Source organism: Rhinolophus ferrumequinum, chromosome 28 (assembly GCF_004115265.2).
Source record: "Rhinolophus ferrumequinum isolate MPI-CBG mRhiFer1 chromosome 28, mRhiFer1_v1.p, whole genome shotgun sequence".
In the NCBI taxonomy this organism is placed as follows: Eukaryota; Metazoa; Chordata; class Mammalia; order Chiroptera; family Rhinolophidae; genus Rhinolophus; species Rhinolophus ferrumequinum.
Genome location: NC_046311.1, coordinates 8,083,053 through 8,109,905, shown reverse-complemented (window position 1 = coordinate 8,109,905; position 26,853 = coordinate 8,083,053). Strand labels below are relative to the sequence as shown.

The 26,853-nt window shown below is 39.8% G+C and overlaps 1 protein-coding gene across 4 annotated transcripts in view; it reads right to left on the bottom strand.

The window, feature by feature from the left end:
• CHD2 (chromodomain helicase DNA binding protein 2) overlaps nucleotides 1-26,853 on the bottom strand; it is a 95,065-nt gene that overhangs the window by 27,708 nt on the left and 40,504 nt on the right. For all 4 annotated transcript variants that reach the window (XM_033100388.1, XM_033100389.1, XM_033100390.1 and 1 more), the window contains 15 exons: nucleotides 26,519-26,735; nucleotides 24,500-24,589; nucleotides 23,440-23,630; nucleotides 18,184-18,372; nucleotides 16,052-16,214; nucleotides 15,560-15,712; nucleotides 13,275-13,346; nucleotides 10,252-10,401; nucleotides 9,392-9,540; nucleotides 8,300-8,396; nucleotides 7,754-7,846; nucleotides 4,872-5,042; nucleotides 3,816-3,991; nucleotides 2,589-2,630; nucleotides 1,796-1,935 (listed from right to left, as the gene is read on the bottom strand). In XM_033100388.1, the coding sequence (XP_032956279.1) occupies nucleotides 1,796-1,935; nucleotides 2,589-2,630; nucleotides 3,816-3,991; nucleotides 4,872-5,042; nucleotides 7,754-7,846; nucleotides 8,300-8,396; nucleotides 9,392-9,540; nucleotides 10,252-10,401; nucleotides 13,275-13,346; nucleotides 15,560-15,712; nucleotides 16,052-16,214; nucleotides 18,184-18,372; nucleotides 23,440-23,630; nucleotides 24,500-24,589; nucleotides 26,519-26,735 (2,093 nt within the window). The remainder of the gene's footprint in view (nucleotides 1-1,795; nucleotides 1,936-2,588; nucleotides 2,631-3,815; nucleotides 3,992-4,871; nucleotides 5,043-7,753; nucleotides 7,847-8,299; nucleotides 8,397-9,391; nucleotides 9,541-10,251; nucleotides 10,402-13,274; nucleotides 13,347-15,559; nucleotides 15,713-16,051; nucleotides 16,215-18,183; nucleotides 18,373-23,439; nucleotides 23,631-24,499; nucleotides 24,590-26,518; nucleotides 26,736-26,853) is intronic.

Below are 26,853 nucleotides of genomic sequence, written 5' to 3'. Positions count from 1 at the left end.
GCACATTGCTAGTGGGCTATCTTCTAAGGACAAAGAGCACTGCAAAGAAATCAAAATTTGCATTGAGAAGTCTTAACTGGTAACAGTAGATTGGCATTGGTATTTAGAAATGAGGGTAATGTAGAATAAGACAAAAGCATGATTATGTTAACATTTTTAGGAACAAAAATTTCCAACTTAAGAAAAAGAGACAGCAATAATCTTATGCCTGAGTTGGAACTGTCAGTCTGGACTCAGAATACGCTAAATACCAGTCTACAGGAAATACAGGTATACGGAGACAAGTTAAATAAGCAATGCCAGGAGGAAACAATCAGCCAGGTCCTGACTGTGAACCTACACAGAAAAAGAGAGGTGCAGGAGGGAGCGGATTTTTATAAGGAAATCTCTGCAAAATACACTGTGAGATGGACAGAGCAAGGCAGAACAAATAGTGTGCTCGCTGCACTGTTTGTTAAAAGGGGAAAGAAAAAAACATTACTACTCATCTGTGGTACATAAATATTTTGAAATTTCTAGAAAGAGAAAGAAATAGGGAATGAGCCAAGTGGATATAATACTTACATAAAACAATCACAATGAAAAAAGAAAAACACTGCAAATTTAAGGTTTTACTTTTGGATGTACTCCGGGTGCTATAAAAGCACACACTTGGATCATTGTCCAAAACCTTCAAGTTATTTAAGTGTTTTTTTTTTACAAAAAAAAGAAAATATATCTAAAGAAAAATTTCCTCCCTATATTTAAGATATTTTTAAATTCTATTACTTCAGTAACATCCTTCAAAAGACAATCCCAAAGCACAAATCCTTCTTTACCTAATGGTAACAGCTAACCCTGCAAATCAGGCAGTCTGCTAAGCTCATTACATGTATGGAATTATTCAAGTAATCATCCAAACCTTGGAGGTCAGTACTATTACTTCATTTTCCAAATGAGACTATGGAGAGGCTACCTTCTCTCAGGTCTTGCAGCTAAGAAATTAAAGAACTGAGATTCCAGGTAAAACTGGCGGCCTCCGGGGCCAGAACACTTAACCACTGCTGGCCCAATGGTGAGTTGCTTCTAGTGGAGTGAAGGGTGACAAAAGAATGGGGGAAATGGCACAGAAAGCCCACAGCGCAGTGAGCCAGAATGACAGCACCCTCCTGTCTTTGACGTTCAGCTACGAGGGTGTCCTATAACCATAAGGATGTCAAGCTCTCTCCTCACTAGCCTCCCACACCTGTCTTTAGAGGACAGGCAGAAACATTTTCTGGTGTGTAACAGAAAATACTATAGAACAAATCCAATTATAACATATTCTAGTGCCATGGAAATCTCACTGTAATGAAAATGTTTACAATTATTTCATTCCAATTAATTCTCTAAACTCTTTTAAGTTTGTCACAACACAACAATATGGACAGCAAATCCAAGATAATTACTGGTGCTTGTGGTCTATAATGCCCTCATGTACAGCCAAACTACAGATGTGTCTGCTTAGCTTTGCCCATTCAGGTCTTTACATCATTCAAACCAATTTAAACTTTCTATAGCAACATTTAAAAAGGGGGGGGCACATTCATCTTGTTCATCACTCTGCACTGTCGGCCAGTCCTCTTCATTTGCAAGTCAATCTTTGGGATCTTACAACCCTAAGTTCACATATAGGCAGGTCAGACGACCCACCTCAGAGGAGCAGGGAAGCGTGGGCTACAAGTCTGCTCTTCTAAGAAAAGCCCTTTCGCAGCAGCAACTCCAGTCCACACGCGCCGTGTTTGGGAGAATCCCTGAGGTCGCCTTGGTGACTTACCCTCGCTGGCATTTTCTTTGAGCTGTTCTTCATATTCCTGCATGGCTGACACACAGCTGTTGTGAATCAGCTCCCCCAGGCGCTTCAGATCCGCGACAGACTTATCAACCAGCTCAGCGTCACGTGCTATGCACTCCAGCCTGAGGACAGACAAGGACGGGGACACTTCAAGGCCCTGTCCCCACTTTCCTAATGTCACGGGAAATGCCACTTGGTCTCTGACAAATTTGCTCCTACAAAGGAATGTGGGGACACTTCCAGGCCCTGTGTCGACTAAGGTCACATGAAATACCACCTGGTCTCATAGAAGCTTGCTCCTGCAAAGACCCTTTTCTCTACATTCCTTAGTCGATTTTTCTGACAAGAACCCCGCCCAGTGACTGAGGGTTCAATGACTCATTGTCCATCATGAAGAACTGTGACTTGGAATAGTCCATAACGTCACAAGACAGAAGGGGAAGGGCTCGGCTTCCCTCGTTAACGATGTGAGCTCTCTGCTAGTGGTAGCAGGGAAGTGCCAGAAGAACTGTTTTAAACTTGTCTGCTTCCCTGGGACCCACTTTCTTCTTTTCCAGCCTGCTTTCATTCATGGCAGTGTTTTCTTCGGGGCAAAGTACAGTACTTCTAGTATATGTATTGTGGATCTCTAAGTCATATGGAGTGTGTGAATACATTAATGTCTAATAAATATCAGGCCACCAAAAGGTGCCAGACCGTAAGCGGAAATAGTACCAAAGGAAGAAATTGCAACCTAACAGTGAAAAAGGCAGAGAAGGAATGATTACCAACTTACCGTTCAAGAGGGAGGCCAAACTTCTTATATGCTTTGATGAACCTAGGAAGATGATCGAAAAAACACATTAAAAAAAATAGACGTTCGCTATGTTATTGCAAATATATCCTGTGAAAACATATGACCCATGTGAACTAGCAAAAATAGACTGGGCCCAATCCTTACAACAGGCACTAAATGAATGAATGCTAAAAGCCTTTGAAAATGGCCAATTCAAAATAATGAGTGCTGAAAACCTATTCAAACTAAAGATCAACTTTATTCTCAGTGACTGATCATGAAACCGCTTAGGGGCATAATTGAGAACAGTGACTTAACTCAAACATTATCTTTTCTAGAAGGTACAAGTTTTGTAATAGATGATTCAATCACTACAAGTCTTGTGATAAAACCCCCAAAATAGTGAACTGGTCTATTCAGTCCACTACTGTTAGTTTCAATTCCCTACTGCAATACTTTTCATTATTTTCTAGTCAGTAACACAACTATATGATTTTTAAGACTGCCTCAAATATTTCGGGGGAATGAGGCAAAGTACAAGAAATATATGATTTAAAGTTTCTCAGGCAAAACTGTTTTTGAAACTCTGTTGATTATCTCCAACCTTAACTCCAACCAAAATCCAACCTATCCTTCTACAAGTCTCTGGGCAAAAAAACCATGCTGTATGCCAATCCGCGTGTCACGGGCGCCCCTCCCTACAGCTAACCACTAGCCCTGTCAATAAAAAGCAAGATGTCACAACACATCCAGGGCCTCACTGTGACATGCCGTGGCCAAATCACTAAAATAATCTGGTCAGGTCAGAGTGTAAGGAGAGATACTATGAGGGGAAAAATGGAATAAGAGGGCATGGTGACTGAAGAAAATGGGGCTGCACGTGACAAGAGCTAAGAAACAATATGAAAAGAACAGCGTGGGTAAAAGGATCAGGAAGCAAAGTGTGATATGTGAAAGGGAAACTGAGGATTATACCTCAACGCTACATTTCTCCCTGATATAGACTGCACTATTCTATGCCTAAAATAATATGCCACTTGCAATTTACTTCAAACTAATACGGAGGCAGAGAAGCATCTGTGGGATGATGTATGACTTGGTCTCTCGTGCCTTTCTGGTGGGTACTGGCCTCTGCCCTCCCTGTCTAAGTGTCAGGGGTCCAATCAGCCCAAGGCCAATGGGGTGCCCTTCTGAGCGAGCCCGAGGGAGAGCAGAGCCTGCACCCACCTGCGGATCTCCGCGTCCGTGAATCCCTCTACGAGGTCCTTCCGCACGCTCCGGGGGCGCCCTCGACGCTTAGGCTTCTTCTCATCGTCAGAGTCATCCGTCTCGCTCTCAGAAGCAGAGGATCTCTGGGCCTGCCTCTTCGACTCGGCGTCAGAGTCACTGTCATTGGTCTGAGCCTGAAAAGGCAAAGTCACATTGTAGCAAGTGCCAGGCGCAAGACGTCTGAGGACAAAGACCGGTGCATCCTAATTCTTTGGTACTCAGAACTTCCCAGCACATCAGACAAGTCAATTTGCTGAGGAGGAGACAGCGGTCACGCAATGAAATGCCTGCTTGGGACAGTCACACTTCCAAAGACATATCGGCATGCAGTAAGTAAATAGGAATAAAAATATTTGTATTGTAGGTTCACGTTGACTTCCTTGGGCAAGTGACTTGCCTGTGTTTTCCATTTGTAAAATGGGAAGAATAGCACCTATAATGAGGGTTTTCCTAAGGATTACACGAGTCAGTAAGTGTAAATCCAGTAACTCAGGCCTGGTACCCAGTGAGTACTCAGTAAACAATAGTTCCTATTAGCTACCACTGATTTTCCACGATCTTATACAAACCCAAGTCTGTTATCGCCAACAAACTGGGTAGTAACTACCTACGTCAATGTCGTTGCAAAAATCAAATTCAACAGCGCCTGTGCTGGCGCTTTGCAAGCTGTGACGTACACTTCTATAATCTCTTCCAAGTATGTACACTGAGTGCTATGAATAAACACTTTGAGGCCAGAAGAGGTTTGCCGATTAGGAACAAATCGTTAGGACTGCTGGTTCTAACGTCAACGACTAAACACAAACTTCTGTCCAACTCAAGTCCTGTTCGGCCATCTCCCAAAGAGCCAACGCGCGAAATGCCTCCTGAGCCCTGAGCGTTTTCCCATGTTCCCTTGCTAGGCTCCCCACAAACCCTCCAGGTCAGGGCCTCTTCCTTGCACAACCAGCACTTCTGCGGCCTTCACGGCGCACGTCCGAAGGACACGCGTTATCTTTCGTCTCACTCAGTCACCTTTTTCGTGGAACTCCGAATTCGAGGCAACATGTAAATTTCTTCCAGCTCCTTCTGCCGCTCTTCCTCCTCTACTCTCTTCCTTTGCTCCTCCGGAATGATCTCATCCCAGTCCTTATGAGGACGCTCTTCCAGCTCCTCTTCATCTTCCATTGTTGCGAAGTTGGCAACCTGAAAACAAACAGGCAACTGACATTTCCCTATTTCTCAAACACCGTCTAGTGACACAGGAGCTCACACAAGGTTTTTAACCTAAGTAGGGAGCTATGACTAATACGAGGACTTCTATGATGTCACATCATCAAAGAATTAATTTCCTACAAATCTCTCCTGTATCCCCCTAAATCAACTTGCCAAACCCTCCAGTTCATCAGAAATCGGACTGAAAAGTCGGGAAACAGATATAAAGAAAGATATAAATTCTTTTAAATTTTAATGAAAGACTTGTTACTAAATCACACATTTTCTAATAAATGATACTAATTAGAAATTTTAGTTTACTTAGATTACAAAATGCTGAATACCTAATACTGCTATCATCTACCCAACTTGTTTCTGTATTCCTTTTCATCAGAAGTATAGAAGCAAAAGGTATGTAAGAATTTCATTGCTCGAAATGCACTGCAGTCTTAGGAATGAAAATGAGAACATAAAAGGCAAAAAACTGCAAACAAACCGGGGCAAATCTTCCACTTACTGTATATCAAATATTTAGTATCCGATATCTATCGGTACTGAAACAGTGTGTGTACCGGAAAGAAAACCATCTGTGTGGATGCATTTCAGACTCGGACCGTGGCTGCACAGAAACACCGGCCGGCTCCAGCCAGCCTCTGAGCAGCGGTGGGCAGGCCCCAGGCCAGGCTCCACATTCTTTCTCTTCCTAACCACCTAGACTTGACGAGTATAACGAAGAACAGAAAGGCTTTTGGAGGTTCCATTCCTCAAAATCACTTGGAGTCGACAGTGAAGTCAGAACTTTATGTCTTTTGGCCAAAATTAACTCTAACTTCCAACATGGATATTGCGATCCTCATAATCAGAGTTTTAAAAATTCCATGATGAAACAAGAGATGTAACTCTTGAGACCAAAAATTTAACATTTCTGTATTATGAAATGAATCATTTGACCAATCTCTTAAATTAATACTGTTTGTAATTACTTGAAGGTCTCAATCTTAAGACAGATGAAAATGATATCACTTGCTATAAATATCAATATTGCATACACATGTCAGTAGTTCACGCAGTTAGAAATTTAAGTTTTCCAAGGATGGCATAGTGGTTAAGGGCCAGACTGCAGGCCAGACCACCTGCCTAGGAGGTAATCACGATTCCATGTATGTGTGACCCTAGGACACCTACTTTGCCTCTCTGTGCCTCAGTTTCCTCATCTGTAAATGAAGATAACATCTACTGTGGTAATGACTTTAAGAATTAATGTATATAAAAAAGCATTATAAACAGTGTTGGAAGCATACTAAGAATTATGTAAGTACTGGTTATTATTTAAAAAATGCACACCTTACATTATCTCAAAAAATGTTTGCTATGTTTTCAACATCTTAAAATAGGGTAATTAAAAAAAAAAAAGGATTATTGGAAAAATGAAGTTGAATCAATTCAGTGAAGAACTCCAGGAAAAGAGAGCCCCTACGGTAAGCAGATCCTACTTTATTCAAATCACCTGACCAGGTGCCGAAACATAAGTGGCCATGAGGGCTTTACAAAGGCAGGAGTCACCAATACTGTGACTTCTGATCGATCAATCTGTAGCATGCAGAAACTTTTACGCCTAAACACTCATCTAATATTCTGACCAAGACATCTCCACGAAGAGTACTGGTTAAGAAGAGAGCAGCAGTCACAGAAATGGAATCTAGTTGAAACACTAATGATCACTCATCTTCAGACACATTAACTGACCCGAGAGCTCTCTGGGTCACTCAACTCCTTCCTTGGTTTTCCACCGAGACATCGTCTACCTGTGGCCAACCCTGGACCTCATCACACGCTACTGCTGCCTTCCAAACACTTCGCCCACATCTCCCTCACTCCTGATGGGTCTGTCACCCTTAACCATCACTGTAACCTCCGGGTCTCCCCTGCTTCTCTAACCTGCATGGAGCCACCCCATGGTCAAACCTTTCAACCATGCTCTCACTTGAACCTGGGATACTTTTGCCACTTGGACGCTCCTGTGCCTACCCAGCCCATCTCTCACGTTGGGATCACCAACGGATCCAATTTCTGACCTCAAGGATTGCTGGGAAGGTCATACGACCTGCTGACTGGCTCCAATGTGAAGCCTGTCTTCTAAATTCAGCTCTACCACCTATCACGTTACTCCCTACAACCCCCAGCCCCACCACGAGCCCTCCCCAATCCTTCCCACTTCTCAGCAAACACTTCCCTTCATTCGAGAGGTAATTAAGGTCACCAACTGCAACTCCCACATCTTCTCTCCCCTCCTACTCCCTAAAGTGTACTTTCTTTTTTCTTCCAAAGGCCAAGTTCTCCATCTGTGATTTGATGACACCCCTTCCAGTCTCCTCTGGGGAAACGTGCCACCATACATACTTTCTTTCCTTAGAACCTTCAATATCTCCCTATTCTCAAGTTCTCAGAAGTTCAACCTAGAAACATGGTCACATCTTTAAAAACAACCCTTGCTTTGCTTGACCCTTTTATCCCATACGTTATCTTCACTCTACTCGTCACTAGCTTTTTAATGTCTATATTCAATGCTGTCACCTCCTACTCATCTGGTACCTAGCTTCTGCATTTATTCCTAATCTCATTTAATTTTCTGTCGTATCACATACCACTGACCACCCGGTAATCAACCTCCAAAGGATTTTCTCCTCCAAGGATTTCCATACCTTAAATTGTGACAGAAGCTCGTCTGTTGCACTTGTTGACACTTCGTTCTCTCTGGTTTCAGCCAAGCGCAAAATTTCATCTATATCCATTTCCTGAAAGACGAACATCACCACAGATGTGGTAAAAAGGCAACAGTGGTCACAGCACTTCCTGAAAATGTTTGGTGTAATTAAACCGACTGTTCTTTCTGACATTCCATTTTTTATTTTCTCTCATAGTCTTAGCTTTGTATCTTTTACACGTATCTAACGTTTCAAACTATTGTTTATACAAATGATAGAGAGAAAATTCAGAAATTACAAGAAATAAAACTGGAATAAAAAAGACCAAGGACAGAATCCTCAAATGCTTTTCTCATTCTTGCCTACTCAATGTAGTAAAAGCTTTGATCTCTTGAGGAAAAAAAACAAAAACAAAACCTATGTTCTTCAAGTAATTCCTGTTTCTTTATAAAAGCCTCTAACACAGACTCAGAATCTGCTTCCAGAAAAATTTACTTTCACAGATACTTGTCAAGAAAAATTGTTTTCTTCATTATTAATTACCTGAGGCTCTGACTCCTCCCCTTCAAGCTCTTTGAAGAGATCCTCTGCCCCAAATTTCAAAATAGCTGTCAGCTCTTCTTTATTAAAAGGATTTGAACTGTAAAAGCAAAATGTAGTCGTAATGTGTTAGGAATGTCAGGTAACCTCTATGTGGTTCTGCTACATCTCTAACTACGTATCGATCCTTCATAAAGGGGTCAAATTACTGGTGAAAATATAAATTTTGCCACAAGAAAATATAATCACTCAAATTATTTCATTTTTAAAATCGACAGACTGAGTTTGTGGTGGTAAACTTCACCTCGCAGAAGACTAGGAAATCAGTTATTTTCCTGTTGGCTCATCTATTACATGGTTAAGCAAGAAATGTAATTAGCAACATGAAAGAAGATAGTTCTCTAGAGTTCTTTGGCTCAGACAGTTGTCATTCTCCAAGAACTTTTCAACCTCCTCACCTCTGGTCCACAGTTAAAAGAACCAAGCTCCTCCCCCTTAAGTTCCTCTTTAACAGAAAATTATCTGAAAAGATTCTATTTAGGAAGGCTCCTTGGATTTCACCTGTAACACAAGCTACAGAACTGCCACAGAAGACACTCAGCAATTTGGTCAAAATGTAAACGCTGTAAGAAAATTAACTGTGCTTCCAAATAAAGCCAATTGAAATCTAACTACTCTCCTTCTATAAAGCCTTCTGCTTCAATGGAAAAAATAATAATCTCCACACAAACATTTTTATCAATTGTAAGAAAACAGCTAGCTGCCAATTCAATTTTCTCACCACTAAAAAGTTCAAGGCAACACTATGCCAGGATGAAAGCCTAATGCAGAGCACAGAGCTGCCACTGCTGCTGCTGTGTCACATGTCACATGTAGAGCCAAAAGCAAAAGGCAAGAGAAGGGCTTGAAAAAAAAATAGGGAAAACAAAATAAAATGCACATGCCACCTTGCTTGCGGTCTTGGCTTGGCCTTGCCTTTTCCAGCTAACTAAAGGACTAATGTCTGTTGTACAAAATCCAATTAGAATGAATTCTACCAAATTTGATGTAAAATCAGTTGGACTCTGCTACCTCCCCCGCCCTTCTGGCACTTACTTGGACCTTCCAGAGTTGTTTTCAAGGACCGTCCGGCCAGTGGTGTCCATGCGCTGAATCACCAGATGGTCCAATACCATCTTCTTTTTGGCCCTTTCTATGATCTCTTCCTCCACGGTCCCCTTTGTAACCAAGCGATAAATATTTACCTGTAGGAAAAGGAAATGTTACGCTTATGCCTGATGTCCAAAACCAAGAAGGGAAATAAAAAAAGATCTGTTCCTCTACTACCGTAAGTGACTATAAGCTGTCCACCCAAGCAGACAGCTTAAGTACATGCAATATTTTCACTATCTGCAGCAGATTACATTCTTAAATAAAATTGCCTTTACAAAATTGTAATTGTAGCCTCATTCTAACAATAAAATTCTTGCTAAAGAATAATCTATTTCACCAAAACTGAATGTGTGGCCGAGTAAGACACTAATGAGTCACCCAATACTTGAGCAGACTTGGAGGTTCATATACGAAGGAATCAAGTGTGTACTTTTCCAATATACTTCAGAGCTAAGACTGGTTGGTCATGTATAATAAAAATAGACCATCTTGAACAATGTTCGAATACTTAACTTTTCCATATTAAAATAAGAGGGGAAATTACAGTCCTGGGTCTATTATTCATCATGTATCTGCACATGATGTACTTTTCAAACAATGAAAGAGACGAGTTCTGTAATAGGCTCATCTTAGCCCCAAAGACAGCTTCTCTGTACTAGTTACACAGACATCTTGGGGAAATGAAAGCAAAACAGGAAGGAAAGCACTGTGCAAACTTCCTGAAAGGCCTGAATAACCCCTCTCTCCCGACCCCCCACTCTCCCTGTCCCCGAAGCCATATCCAGAGGCTTGTCCCCACTGACCTGCTTCTTCTGGCCGATTCTATGGGCTCGGGCTTGTGCCTGCAAGTCGTTCTGGGGGTTCCAGTCAGAGTCAAAGATGACGACTGTGTCCGCTGAAGCCAAATTGATTCCCAGGCCACCAGCCCTTGTCGAGAGCAGGAAACAGAAGTCCTGTACACAATGCAATATACTACTTTATGCAGTGGCCTTCTCAGAAACAGTCTCACAGTCCAATAAGCCCTGACACCTGGAAACCCCTGCAGGTGTGAAGAAAAGTGAGATATGATGGACAAACTTTATGGAGGCTAAAAGAATGTCAGGGACTTGATGGCAGAGGGAATTTTCATTTGATTAAGAGGTAAGAGTCAGTGCAATGAACTAAGCAGTCAAGTAGGATCTGATAAGGCAACAAAAGCAAGAGAATTAGTGTCCTCGCCTGGCTAAAACTACTATTAACAAGCATTAACAAAAACCAGACAAACTTATTTATCAGAGGGATCGTCCCAACAAGCTGCCTAGATACTGATTTTCTGGGGAAGGTGGGTTATGCCATGTAAGGTAGTCAGGATAAACAAGGCAACTGTATTTTATGTAAATGTCCATCCCTTGGACAGGCTAGTGAGGAAAAATAAACAGTGTGCTCACAACCCCATGAGGGAATGCTGAGAGGCAAGCAAAGGGGCCTCGGTCAGCGCAGAACAGGCACAGAGACAACCAGAGCAGGGGGAGCTGAGGAGCCACATGTGGGAAAGACCCAGGCACTGACACATTCCAGTTTCCACGGCAACAACCACAGAGACAGGCAGGCACAATACGCCGGCCTGCACCTCAGTGCTCAGAAAAACATGCGAAGGCAGGCAAGAAGCTATAGCTGAGCCATAGGAGAAAAGAAGCCAAATTCCTATTTTCAGGGGATTTGATCACGTATGTCAAGGGCTGACCCCTTTATGGCACAGAAGTGGCACTCAAAAACTGGTAGCCCTGAGCTACGTTAACCTGGGGTCTGAATGGTCATTTTAGCCATTTTCAATATCACTCTTATCAAAGATAATACAAATTATCATAAGATGTTTACTTGTATCTATTATCACGTTGACGAAGGTTAAAAATTATGAAACTCAGTGCTGCTCAGGGTGAGGTAAAAAGGAAATATTCATACTTGAAACAGTATGAATGCAAATTAGGGAATGTAATTTAGCAAAATGTATCAAAAAATCTTTTAACAGATGCTCATATCCTCTTACCTAAACATCCAACAACAAAATGATTAAATAAATAATGGTACGGGCATAATAAAATATTAGAAATTAAATTTAAAAAAAATATTTAATGACATGATAAAAAGGCTCAAAGTGTAATTTTGAACGAAAGGTGACAACAGAACTATGTACAGCATGGTCCCAATAAGGTAAACATTATAAGAAATAAACAGTTTCACCCAGTATGAATTGAAAAACACCCAAATGATATGAGTAGCAAGTTGTGTCTGGGATGGGTGTTCTGTAGAAAAAAAAATTTTTTTGGTATTATTCACCATCTCCTAAATTTTCTGAAATGTGCATGTAATATTTTCCTTCAATAAGAAAGTATTTAATTTTTCAAACTTTTATTTTTTTGTTTGTTTTTTTTTAAGGAGGGTGCAGCTCACAATGGCCCGTGCAGACAAAGCATTTAATTTTTAAAATTAATTTTAAAAGACTCCAATTTGCAGAAAATGGTAGAGAGCTTATATTGTACACATAGCCACAAGGCAGGGGGATCAATTGAGAACTGTTAAAAAAAGCAACTTCAGCTGTTTTCTGAGAAAGGGCAATATGAAACATTTGACTTAATACTATTTTTTAAACCAAGAGTAGAGAACCCAAAACCAATTTCAACAAACAGTAAGTAAGAAAAATAGCTAACGCTATGGAGAGCTTACTAGGTGGCAGGCGATATGCTCAGAGCTGTATGCTTATTCCCTCATTTAACCCTCACAACAGTGTTATGAGTAGGTATTAGAATTATCAAGGTTTTACAGTTGAGGAAACAGGGAGGAGAGAAAGGAGGAATGGGAATTAGATGATTATCAATGTTTGTAGTAATTCAATTCCTCTTCTTAACTATTCAGAGCCTCGGTTCTGCTTAGAGCCCAAAGTTCCTCAAGGAGAACAAAAATTTTTGGCTCAAGCAGCAGCCAGAACACTAGAGTGTAAGCAGGACTGTGTGCGATTCTGGAGGCAGAAGGCATACCATTCAGACAGACATTAAGAGAGTGTAAAACTCTTCAGAAGGCAGAAAGTCCAATCCTTTCTTTCTATATGAAACAGTGGCCCAGACCTCAGAAGTTCTAACAGTCTTTCCAGAACTCTTCTAGGCTGATGTCTGGATCTCTCAGCTGCTTCCTTTCCCTCTACACACTGCTACACCATTCCCTACTGCAAACCCCTTCTCCCCACTTCTCCCAAATCCTATAGTTGGCTATGCACAAATGTACCCTGGCTCCTAAGTTGCCCAGAGTGGCTGTCCACTGTGTGTCTTAAAAATGAAATACTCTATCATGCCACATTCAAGCTGGACACTTAGAAATGCTGCTGTTAGCCAAAGCAGGAACATTAAGCCACATCACAGCGGGGTCCAACAAGTTTGCAACATGCCCAACATACATTTCAAGACTCAAAGTCACCCCCCCCAAAATTACAGCTCAGCACCTTTGGATATAACATACATGTCAAAATGAATCCTACTGGCCAGCCCTCCCCCTCCCTTGCTGCTCTCCACGGCCTAGAAACTTGGTATCTGGAAGTCACCAGAAAGCACACAGTTGCTACCAAACCGACTCTGTCATGAATCCACACCAAAGGAGATAAACAAACATGCATGTCCTTTTTTGGAGGGACAAGAAACTTAAGAGACATCTTTTACATTAGTGCTTTTGCATTCCCTTCTCAACACAGGAGAACTGCCCTGTGAATTGTTTCTGAAACAGAATACATTAAGCTCGAAGGCTTTGCCCTTGATACAGAGCCCAAACTGCCCCAGTAAAAAAGTCATGCGTGGTGTACCTCAGACCCATCTGCATTGAAGTGGTCCAGCGCCTGTTTTCGGATTTCTCCCTTGATGGAACCATCCAGACGCTGTAAAAATAAACCACAAGGTAGGAAGATCAAAAATAAATCATAGGGCAGGAAGATCAGCTACACTCAGAATAGAACACCAGACTTGCAACCTTTACCAGTCCGACACCCACTGGGTAAAAATAACCAGAATGCATCAGCACATGCTGCCAAGGGGCTGTGTTTAAGCGGCACACTCTGCCTGCCCCAAGCTCTCCGGTTACAAACTCAAGGTCAGGAGCTTCTGCTCCAAAGGGCTACCTGCGTTTAGGCAAGGATCAGCAAGGCTGCCAGGGCCTGGAAGGAGAAAGAAGGCAAGCCAAGCGGTGCTTAGAGGCTTTGTTTGCTTCCACATCTGTGGGGACTGAAGAAATGAGGAAATACTCTCCCTGGTCACCTAATAATTAGCTCCCGCAGAAAAATGACGCTTCTTAGCTAATGGGGCTGAACATTGGGCTGGTGATTAAGTGCCACACAAAATAAAACATTACTTTCATCATTTTGTTTGGAAAACATTTTGCCATGACAATGAAAATGTTCAAGTTAAGTTGATCATATATTCCATCCCAGCTTTTCTAAAAACTGCACTCTAAAATTGGACCAAAGTATTCAAGCGACCAAAATGCATCTTCAAGGGAGCCTCTGGTATTTACTAATACGTACAACTCTTTTATTAGAGTGCATGTCCGTTCTAGGTCAAACGAAAAAGTCACCATAGCGAAATTATATATGTAAAATAAATAGCAAAGATTAATTACCCATATGCTGTACATACAAAGCATTTCTCACTCTTTAAAATCATTTTCGTATTTCTTCTCATAATCACCAATTAAGATGAACAAAATACCTCATCTTACAGAAGGCAAAACTGACCCAAGAGATGATTTCAGCTGGCCAGTGATCGATGACTGGTTGGGGACTGTCTACGGAAGGACTTATATCTCCCCAACTCACAGCTCTGCCCACCAGACCCAGAGCTACCTGAACACAAGTAGAATCACACGTGCGGAACCCCGCTCTTCTCTCTGACTACCAAATCTACTCAGAGCCTTAACCCGAAGAGAAGTTGAAAAGGCAGGTTCATAGCCTATATTTGAAATCAGAAAACCCAAGCGCCCACATTTAATATTCCAATTAATAGAAGACATCACGCATGATAAACCTAAGTGGATTCCAGCCTACTTATTCCCCAGAAAGAAAAGGAATGCATTCTTATTTGACTTGATATCAAATGATTAGCTAGACTGGAAAGCTCACAGCGATCAGATGCCCTGAGACAACTGTCTTTTTGTACTGTGCTATTTTTTTTATAATAACCACAGTAGCAAGCTATATTCTAAGGCAGCTGCTGAAAGACTACACAAAGTATTATGGATATAACAATGCCCTTCAGGATATTTTGAAGACCAACTGTTAGTGAATTGTAAAGCTTGTTGGCCTTCTTAGAAGAGAATCATTGACTCCAAGTTTCTTCAATACCAACTAATTGTATCTACTGGTAGAAGAGTCCATCCGTTCAAAGTTAAAGGAGAAAAAAATTTTAAATAAATCTCAAAAATCAAAGCACTATAAAAATATTATGCCAAAAACCAAGGTAAATTGCGTACGTGTCTATGAATAGATCAGAGATAAGTTTCCCACAGTCTAACACCCAGAAAAATATCATGCTGAAGAACCTCTTTCTCCCCGAATTTTTTCCTTATCTCATAGGCAATGGCTTGAATGAGGACAAAAATTTGCAAACAATGCCTCAGAGGAGAGGGGGGCTATCACCACTCACTTCATTCAGGGACCAGTATCTTTCAAGTACAAGTTCTGCTGCGTTCCCAACCTCAGTCAGGGTCAGCTTCTTTTGGGGTGAATGTAAACACTATAGACTTTCTTTTTCGTTGTTTGGAGGATGTCAACTTCTGGAGTCAGGTTTGCACTTCCTTCCTCTCTACTCCTACCATGGACGTAGAGATGTAAGACACCATCTAACATACTTTTCTCTTGCCTGATTTTCCTTTCTCTAATCCCCATCCATTCACCCCCCCAAAAAAGAATATTTTCCCATGACATTTTCATTACAAGATAGCCTAAAGGCGTGGAAGTAAAAATTAAGACTGTCCTGGAACCTTAATATTGATTTGTTTCAAGCAAGACAACTCTTGTTTTGCATGTAAGGATAATTTAGCAAGCAAAGCAGGCAATCTTGGGGGGAGAAAAAGACCCCAATAATTGAGCATCCTTACCTGGAAAGGATAGTGTTTAATAGTCAGGTACTCGGCCAGGATATCCAACATCCTCACCATCTGTGAGAAGATGAGGACTCTGTTCCCCCTTTCGCGAAGTCTTGTCAACAGCTTATCTAATAGAATCAGCTTTCCGCTGCTCCTGATCAGGGACTAAAGGTGGAAAAGAAACTCAGATCACCACGTTCACAAGCAAACTTCAGATTGCCCTTAACCTCGGAGAGTTCCTATTTTCTTAAAGCGTCTTGAAGAGTTTTGAAGCCGTCTACCAAATCTGGCTGCCACACAATTCCTGAAATGCTCTTTTCCTGTTATTGGTGACGCTACACTTGCCAGGTTCTTCCTAGCCACGTGACTTTCCTCTCACCTGATCTGAAAGCCTCTTTTCGGGACTCCTTGAAGAGTCACCAAGGAGAAAAAGGAGGCTTTTGATGAAAAGCATCTACAGAAGCTACATTGTCCGCGATAATTACACACGAGGCAAGCACTCACCAGAAGGATCTCCTGCCCATTTTCCCTCTCGTTCTCCTCCGGGGCTTTAATCAAGTAGCAGTGGTTGCAGCATTTTTTCAGTTCCATCACAATATTAAGGAAGCCGGATGTGCTGCCCCTTGTTCCTTTGGCAAGAGCCTTGTAATTCCTGGTCAGAATCCACCTGCAAATGAAGGCAACGGTGGCGTTACCCGATTCAAAGAGACAGCGAGTGGGGGGTCTTCTACAAAGGGCTCACGCTAACTCTGCGTTTAATCGGCCCTCGACACTCCTCTGGGGACGCACAGGAACAAAGTGTTCTTGGTCAAATCGTCGGGGATGCCACAGAGCTGGAATCCGTGAACTCCAGGCTGCGAGGGAAATCTACACAACACACGCTCAGTTTCTCCACTCAGGAAATTAAAAGGGACACGGGAGAGACATACCCAGCCATTGTAATACAAGGAGCTTACTTAGATCCCAATGCAAACAAGCAAAGAATGTGTCTGTAACAACCGAGAAACACTCATAAAAATGTTAAGGAATTATTAATCTTTTTAGGTATGTTAACAGAATTGATAGCATTCTTAACTTTTTTAACTGAAGTATAACTGACATATGACATTATATTAGTTTCAGGTGTACAACGTAAGTATTCAGTATTTGTGTATATTGTGACATGATCACCACAGAAAGTCTGGTTAACATCCCTCACCATACAGTTAGCATTGTTTTTTTCCTTGTGATGAGGGCTTTTAAGATCTACTCTCTTAGTAATTTTCAAATATGCAATATAATTTTATTATCTATAGCCATCGTGCTACAATACATTACATCCCCAGGACTTATGTATTTCATAAGTGTAAGTTTGTACCTTTCACCCTCTTCACACATCTCTCTCACCCTGCCTCCTCCCCTGCCAAACTATATGGGGGCGGGAATGGGGATACAAAAGATTTGGATGAACTGAGTTGATACCTGTTGAAGCTAGATTATGGTACATGACCACATACTATTCTATTTTTGTATGTATTTGGGAGTTCCCATAATAAAAAGATTTTTAAAGATCAAGGTAGTTCTTGGCAAAAGGGTCAGATAGTAATTTTTTAAAACTGCAATCTTTTTATTCCGTTGCATATTAATTAAGAACAAGCAAGGAATAAGATCACCAGACTTCTGACTTTAATAAAAGACTGTAATTTTTATGGCAATACATTTAGTTTCTATTATTACAGATCTACATTTAAATCATCAAAACTAAAGCCTGAGACAAGCACGTTATAGTCCACCCTCTGTCCCAAACCTATCATTTTGCCTTCAACATACTGAGGGTGCCAAAAATATGTATACACATTTTAAGATATGTTATAACACTTTGGTCAGTGTTGTTCAAGCAGTAGTTTGCCGTCATCAGAAGTGTCTGGACACTGATGGTAACCACTCTGAGTACCTCTTATGATTGCAGAAGTCAAACGTGACTTGATTCATTTTTTGTTTTCGGTATATATTAAGTATTACAACTTTAATACAGTGTTCCTTTCTTAAAATGTGTGTACATTTTTTTGGCACCCTCTGTATAATAACCTAAACCAGTAATACCCCGCCCATGCAACCTGGAAGGCCAGAAAGGAGCATCTTCACCCTTCAGTACAAAGGTGAGTGCTTTTCCTTCTGAACTCTCACAGCCCCCGGAAGGGCCTGTCATTCAGCAAAGCACTGTTTTAATTATTTGTCTCTCGTCTGTCTTCCCGACTAAACCACAAGGTGCTGGCAGGAACACGTTCCATTTGTATTCATATCCCCAGTATCTACCAGTACATCGCAGATCCTTCAAGAATGTATTACTGGCAGAGATGAAATATATGAATGCGTGAAAGCTGCCTACTTATTGACGGGGGGTGGGTAGCAATAAGAATTCGCATACTCTGAAGAATTCACGTACTTCAGACCCTTAAATAATGAAAAGTACCGTGCAAATTCTCACCCAAATAAAAAAGCAAGAATAAAAAATCTTCCTCTAACCATAGATTTACTAAATTGCCACTTAAACCTTTGTTGAGGTTAAAAAAAGCCTTTTATTTGTCAGTTATCTATCTCATGGCTTCATGGTACTGGTTTAATCCCATTCAGGCCTAACCCAGCCAATAACTTACTTGTAATACTGTTTCTGAAGGGCTGACATCTCTACCCTGAGAATCTGCTCCACTTTGGCAGGAAGAGATTTCTCCACATCCTTTTTGACTCTCCGGAGAAGGAAAGGCTCTAGCACCTTATGAAGACTCTGGTAGCCATTCTCTCTCCCTTTCCCATGGTCTTCTTCGAAATCTTCCCAAAACTCAAACCTAGAGAAGAAACAGTATAGTGTTATTTAGTCATACAGAAGATTAAAGTATTTTTCCAACAAAAAATTTATTTTAAAAGAAACTAAATGGGGGGGGAAAAATCTGTTAAAAAAAAAAAAAAAAAAAAAAGACTCTTCCCAGTAAGGAAAGATAAATTTAATCAGTCACTAACTCCTGATTATAAGACAGGGGAAAACAAAAGGAAAGGGAAAACCAATTGAATTAATTCCACCAGTTATAATGGATAACAGCAGGTTTCCAATTCTGAGACTGGATCTAGCGCTCACAAAATATTTCAGTATATAATGCATTTGTACATACATAAACATAGTAAGTTATGATGAAGTATTATGCAGGAAAATTAATCATAAGCTATCTTTTAATAAGCTGCAATTTCTTGGGAAAATAAAAATCAGAGGTATAAGAAAAATTAGTGGCAGTACTAGAGCTCAGAGGTAAAAATTAGATAATTCCCATCAATAATCTTCACTGTTCATAGATTAAAAGTTAATGGATTATAATGACAATAAACAAGATTACACAGCCCCCAGAGAAGAAGAGCAATGCAAGTGATACAAATTTAACACTAAAAGAACTTGGGGACACACATTTTAATAAAGAATACAAAAACCTGTCACCCATAATAATTCTCCCTGAATTCTACAGATGGAAGTTTATCATGTTTAAATCTTAATTCAGCCATCTTTGGTTCACTAAAGGACTTGTGGCAGAAATGCAGACAGAATGGGACATTATCATCAAGTTTCTTTCAAAAATGAAGGCAATTTATTTCATGAGGATTAGAAAAATGTGCATTGTCGTACCACCAAACTGCCCATGAAGCACTTGGCAGAACTAGCCTAGTTTTGTGTGCAGACTGAAGCTCCGTAGGTGAGACAATGTCATGAACCGAGGCTAGAAATGGAAGCTCGGTCCCTGCCTCGTGGGCATGATCTGCTCTCTGACACCAGGTGGCTCGGCTCTGCTGAGGTCATTCAAGTCCCAGAATAACAAACTCGAGTGACTCAAAGTATATGCTCTCTGATAAGATGACAAGTCAGGAGAGAGCAAATACCAGCACTGCCACCAGACACAATGGCATCAATAGAGTCTGCTGCCATTTTTGAACTCATCAATGGCGAAGCACTTCATCAGGTACTGCTCAGTGGGTAAACATCAGCCTTAGTGACATCCTCAAATTGCTAAACCCTGACCCACCATGACCAAGCAAAGAGAGACAAGACACAAATTACCATAATCAAAAAATTATTTAGATCACTACTGACCTTTCAAAAATTAAAAGGATTATGAGGAAACATTATAACTTTATACCAACAAATTAGACAAATTATATAAAATGCACCGATTCTTAGAAAGACACAAATTAACAAAACTAAGTCAAGAAGAAACAGAAAATCCTGAATAGAACCATAAATAGAAATTGAATTAGTCATTAAAAAATTTCCCAAAAGGAAAGCTAGGGCCCACATAGCAATACTGGTGAATCCTATCAAATCTTTAAAGAAAATGTAACACCAATCTTAAATTCTTTCGGAAAAGAGAGGACAGGGGAACGCTTTCCAACTCATTCTGTGATCCCAATATCAAAGCCAGGCAGATCTTGAGATCACTCTCTCTCTCTCTCCCCCCACCCTCCCACCAGAAACTAATATCCTCTCAAGAACACAGATGTAAAAATCTTGAACAAAATACTAGCAAACGGAATCCAGCAACACATAAAAAAGGATTAAACATCACGACCAAGTCAGATTTATCCCAGGAATGAAAGGTTGGCATAACATCTAAAACATAACTAATGTAATATATCTCACTGGTAGGATAAAGAACAAAAACCACATGGTCATCTGTCTCAACAGACACAGAAAAATAGCATGTAACAAAATCCAATACTCATTCATTATAAAAACTCTTAAAAACTAGGAATAGAAGAAAATTTCCTCAGCCTGATGAAAAGTTGCCTACGAAAATTGTATAGTTAACATTCTACACTCCTACCAATTCTATTTCCCATGGCGGTGCTAGCCAGTATAAGGCAAGAAATAAAAGGCATCCACACTGAAGAAAAGAAGTTTAACTGCCTTTACTTGGAGAAGATGTATCTACAAAATACTGAGAAATAAACAAACTTACACACACCAAAAAAAAAAAACAGTGGAAATACTTTCTCCAAGTTCACAGGATACAAGATCAATACACAAAACTCAATTACTCTAGTATAATCTAAAATTTAGATTAAAAAACAACTTCACTCAAAATTAAAATAGGGAATAAATTTAACAAAAGGAAGTATAAGACTTTACACAAAAACTACTTAACACTGAGAAAAATTACAGAAGATCTAAATAACAGGAAAAAACTTTTCATGATTATGGCTTAGAAAGCTCAGTATTATTAATTCGTCCTAAACTGATATATAAATTCACTACAATGTCTATTAAAATTCCAGATTTTTTTTTTTGTTGTTTTCAGATTAAGTTGATCCTAAAACATATATGGAAATACATAGGATGCAGAATAGCCAAAATAATTTTGAGAAAGGACAAAATTGGAATGTATACTTCCCGTTTTAAATAGTAGTATAAAGCTGCAGTAATGAAGTGGGGCACTGGCTTAAGGACAGAAACGTGTATCAATGGCAAACAACTGAGAATCCGGAAATAGACCCTTACATTTATGGTCTAAACTGATTTTCAACCAAGGTACCAAGACAACTGAATAAAAAAACGGACATTCTATTCAACGAATGACACTGGGTGAGATGACTTACAAAATCCCTCTGCCCTCCCCCGCCCCGCCCCCGCCAAATGAACTTAGGCCCACACACTTTACACTATAAAAAAGTCAAAATGGAACACAGAGCGACATATAAGGACTAAAACTTCCAGAAGAAAACAAAGAAAAAAGTTTTTGTGACCTTACGTTAGGCAAATATGTCTTATTTTATAACACATTAAAGTGTAACCCATTAAAAAATGACAAATTATACTTCATCAAATTAAAAAAACCTTCTCTTCAAAAGACAACATTAAGAAAATGAAAAGGTATCTGCTTTGGATTGGGGCAACATATTTGCAAATCATAAACTAATAAAGCATTTGAACCTAGAATACTTAAAAAAATTAAAAACCTCTTCAACTTGTAAAATAAACAATCCAATTTTATTTTATTTTACTTATTTTTAAAGGAGGGCGCAGCTCACAGTGGCCCATGTGGGGATCGAAAAACAATTCAATTTTAAAATGGGCAAAAGATTTGAACAGACATTTTACCAAAGATATACAAAAAGCTAATTAATATATAAAAAGATGTTCAACATTATAGAAATCCAAGGCAAAACCACGAGACACTACTACACACCTACCAAAATGGCTAGAATCCAAAAGACTGACAACACATGTATATGATACAGAAAAATTAGCAAATGCAAACATTTCTGGTATGAATGTAAAATGCTACAGTCTCTTTGGAAAACAGCCTGGTATTTTCTTAACAAGGTAACTACATACTTTCCAAACAACCCAGCAAATCCACTCCTAAACATGTAACCAAGTTAAATAAAATGTATGTCTACCCAAAGACGCAGTAGCCCCAAACAAAAGCAATCCAATGTCCACTAACTGGTGACTGGATAGGCATCCAATGGAATATTACTCCATAATAAGAGAATAGCTCCTGCTAAACTATGACACAGGTGTAGCTCAAAAATATTATGCTAAGTGAAAGAAGCCAAAAACGGAAGACTACTAGGATTCCATTTACATGGAATTTCAAGAAAAGGTAAATCTCAAGCGATGAAAGCTATTTAGTGATTGCATAAAGCTAGAGGTAGAAGCAGATATTAACTACAAACAGGTAAGAGGAAACATTTTGAGTGAGGAAAATATTGTATACTTACAATAGTGTATTTTACAGTATGTAAATTATATCTCAATAGATTGTTTAAAAGAAAAAAACCTTAACACATGGGGGGAGGGACCATTTCTATGTTCATCATAAGCTATCCAAAATGCCTTGATCGGTTTATAGCACATAATAGACACTCAAATATTTTCTGAATTTAAAAAATAATTGTGGGGCATTTACCTGTCAATTTGACAACTCTTAATTGACCTGTTTACTGCATATCAGGTCAGGGAATGTGAACCCGCGATAAATAAAGTAAAGAAGACCCCTGCTACATTTGAACACATAATTTAATGACGAGATGCATGAGGAAATAAATGGGGAAAAAAGAGGTGCCATATAGGAAATAAAAAGGGTAGGGATGATAAGTGGTCTGAGAAGACCTCTCAAAGGAGGTGGTCATATAAACTGAAGCAAAAGTATGAAGAAGTGACTGGCCATGTGAAGATACAGAGGGGAAAAAACATTCCAGACAAAAGGAGTATCACCGCATGTAAAAGGAACAAAACGATGGCCAGGATGGCTGAAGCCTGACGAGTGATGGAGAAAGGGGTACGAGATAAGTCAGAGGATTGTGAAGAGGCCAGACCAAGGAGGGTCTTCCACATTAGGGTAACGGATTTAGATTTCATTTCAAGTATCATCGAACACCACTGGGTAATTTTAAGTTTTATGAAATGTGCGTATCATCTCTCCCATAAAAATCTTCTCAATAAAGACATTCCACAAATTCTTGAATGAGTTAAAGATTTGGATAAGACCTAAAGCTGATGCTTCTGATAGCAAAGGTTTGGATTTAAGATAATTTTAATACTTGTCAGATTGTGTCATTTCAATTATACTGACTATCTTAGAACAATAGTGAGAAGGTCTGATGTTTCCTACTTACTAATTATTTCCCCAAAGCAGTAACTGATTCAAATGTTTGGTAGACAATATGCTGTCCTCCTTAACAGGCTGATTTCTGTGCCTTCTCTTCATTATTATGGAGCATTTTACTACTTTTCTTCCTGCCTCAGTTAAAGCTTTGCTTTCCGCCAATCATACCATCCCTTGGCCATAAGGTCTATTAAATAAAAAGTTAAAAAGCATTGGCATTTCAGAAATTCTAGCATGTTTTGAAATACACAGGAAGGAGCTTACTTCTCCGGCATAATAAAGTGCAGCAAGGACCAGAGCTCTTTGAGGGAATTCTGAAGAGGGGTCCCCGTAATCAGGAGCCTATGGTTGGACTTGAAATCAATCAGAGTTTTATATAATAAAGAGTCATCATTCTTCAACCGATGGGCTTCATCCACTCCCAGAAAGGCCCAGTTAATACTGCCCAGCACAGTCTAAAGTAAAAACAAAACACAACGAGCCACCAGGTCAGAAGGGAACCCAAAAGTACTGTCAAGTGTTAATTATCTCTGTACAAATACCATCACAAAGGTATACACAGAAACATTGATTCTTCACTGACTTAAAGTATATTAGGACTCTTCTGTTTATTCTGTTGGTTGCCAGAATGGGGTCTACTCAAAAGAGCACGTCCTTATCTAAAAGGTATTGGGGGGGGTCCTCTTATGCAGGTATTACTGCGTGCCCCAAAGTAAGGACACAAAAATTGGCATGCTGGGCAAAAACGACACAAAAACAAAAAACACGTGAATTCTGCAGTCTCTCCTTAATGAACGTTCTTCTCTGTCTGTTCTCCACCCCAACCCTGAAGCACAGAAACACCAAGAGCCACCAAATTGAACGTGTTCACACTTATGATCACCAATGGGATCACCGCCACATTTATTTCTCAGTAACTTTCGAAAGGAAGTCATTTAAAGAGCATCATGTTTCGCGTTTTCTCAGAGACCGTCCACATCATCTGCTCTGGAGAAATGCCGTTCGTGACAGTATGATGGGAAATGCCAGCAATGGGGCTTGAGCCTCGTTTCCAATGACTGACTACAATCTCAGGGAAGACGCTGGCCTCAATACCCTTTCATCCTGTTTAATTCAACTGGTCTAAGCTACCTAAGGTCCCCTGCAACTGTAAGGTTCTGTTTTTGTAACCTGTAACTTTGATATTCTTTGTGGATCTTTTTGATTGCTCATTTGCTTGTTTTAAAGAAATAAAGAAAAATAACATGGCAAGTAGGAAGTACAGACCCCACCGTTTGGACAAGTCACACTACAAAATTTAGCCTTTTAGCTACCAATTACACACCTTATCTTTTAATAGGATCTCGTATGTTGTTATGAGTGCATTGAACTTCAGCCTTTTGGTCTGAGAATGAATCCATTCATATTCCCGTATCTGTAAGAGAAAACAGTAATTAAGATACAATTCCTACTTTTACATTTCTATATCACCAGCAAGTCTTGTGACAGATGCAACAGAAGACACATGCCAAATAAAAAATAAATCGATTAGAATTTAATGAATATCTCAGACATGCTAAATTGACCCAACATTAGGGATACAGCAGTGTCATAATCATAATTTTAACTAACAAAACTCTAATGGCTTTAGGTCAATTTCCAAAGCAAGCACAATATCGAGCAGTAAGTGTTAGAATTAAAAGATCTTATCACAGAGCAGCAAAAACTTTAGTGCCAGTATTCAAATATGTAGTCATCCTCTCCACCCCCTAAACGGGACGCATTTGACCCAAAAAAATGCATTTCATCAGCAATTTACTCTGGTGAATCGAACTTATCTAGGGATCTCCCAGAATGAGATTTTTCTTAAGGAAATATAATTTAATTATTCTTTAGATAGGGCAATACTTTTCTTAACAAGTAAAACAAATTCCAACTTCTAGCTTGGTCAGAAATTTCATTAGTCATACAGCAGAAAGATGTCGCCCCCCCAAGAAAAAGGAAAGGGAGGCTTGTGGAATGAAGATATAATTTAACATGAGTGAAAATGTCAGTGTGAAGAACACAAAACTAACACATTCATACTGAGGTGTAAGTGGACACCCAGCCAGCACAATGGCCTATGATCAAGCTCTTGTAGTTTGTCGTCATAGGAACCGGAGAACAGGACAAGGCGTACATGCAGGTAACCACCACCAAGTGGGAAGAGAGAACAAAGAAAGGGAGCCTTGGAAACCACAAAGAAAGCTTCTCTGACTCCACAATTTTTCAGAGTTCACCCTCTTTGTCTTCACCACTGAATGCATTGCTTAAAGCCATTTTGCATAACCTAGGAAGTTTTTTATTTTCTTTTTTTAATGGTTAAAACAATGGATTAACAAAGCTAAGAACTACTATATGCTTAGAAACTCACATTTAGGGCAATGACATCTACCAGTGTTTAGGTTGAGTAGACAAGAAAAATATTTACTAAAAACAAACTTGAATTAGCATGTTAATATAATTATAAAGTAGTTCTCAAAGACTTAAGGATTCCTGAGGGCCTGCTCTTATTGTAAGCAATCCCCCAGAAAGAGTTTATTCTAACATACAGGGGCGAAAGAGCAAAAGTCTGAGACCAGACACAGCTGTGTCCCAACCACCCCACATTCTAGTATCGCTGGCCTAGGGACAAGTGTTAAAACTCTGAGTGTCTTCATCAGTGGGTTAGAAAGAATACCATCGACTTTGAAGACAGTTAATATACACAAAGCACCCAGCACAGGGCCTGGCTTATAACTGGTGTTTTTTAAAAACTTAATTATTATCCAGAAATGAGTTGCTAAACAAAGATAAACTTAAGTCCCTGTGTTCTAAGTTCCTGACTCTCACGTTAAGTTTGATAAAAGACAAATAATTTTCATTTCTGCAGCCCTGGAACGGTTCATTGACCTTTTCCTTAGTCCTTTCTTCTAAATTATGCAAAGTCACCATTTTAAAAGGTTGGGTAACAAACTCGATTGTTTTCAGTAATACCTTTCTGCTGAAATAGCAGAAATAGTATTAACATTCTGTAAGGTATTAATTCCATCTTATAATCCTTTAGAAATGGTCTTGGAAAAACAGAGGACAGAGAGTAGAAACACTTAATGCTGCAATCCGAAGAGAGAGTCCCACTCATGTACTTCTACTGCTTTTCTTTCAATAATAAGCACGTTTTAAAAAATACCTGAGTTGCATTTTTGTGATACATAAATCTCCCAACATTAGGGGTACAGCAGTGTCACAATCATAATTTTAACTAACAAAACTCTAATGGCTTTAGGTCAATTTCCAAAATACATTTATAACACAGATTCTATCCCAGTTCTTTTTGTTTACACACCGTATTTCTGCTCATCAGGTCACCTATGTAAACCACTACGTTAATCTCTGGTGCCCAGATTTCAAACTCCCTCTGCCATGAGGTGAGGGTGGATAAAGGGACGACTATAAGAAAGGGGCCATACAGCTGGTGTTGGTGGAACAGGTAGGAGAGGAACGATATGGTCTGGATGGTCTTTCCTAGGCCCATTTCATCAGCAAGGATTACACTGTTACTTCTGCAGAAAGAAAAAAAAGAAAAACAAAACAACCAAAACATTAGTTCACACACACACAAAAGTAGGCGCACAAAGAGCAGTAACACCGATGCCCTGTCACCAAGCAGGACATTGGTGG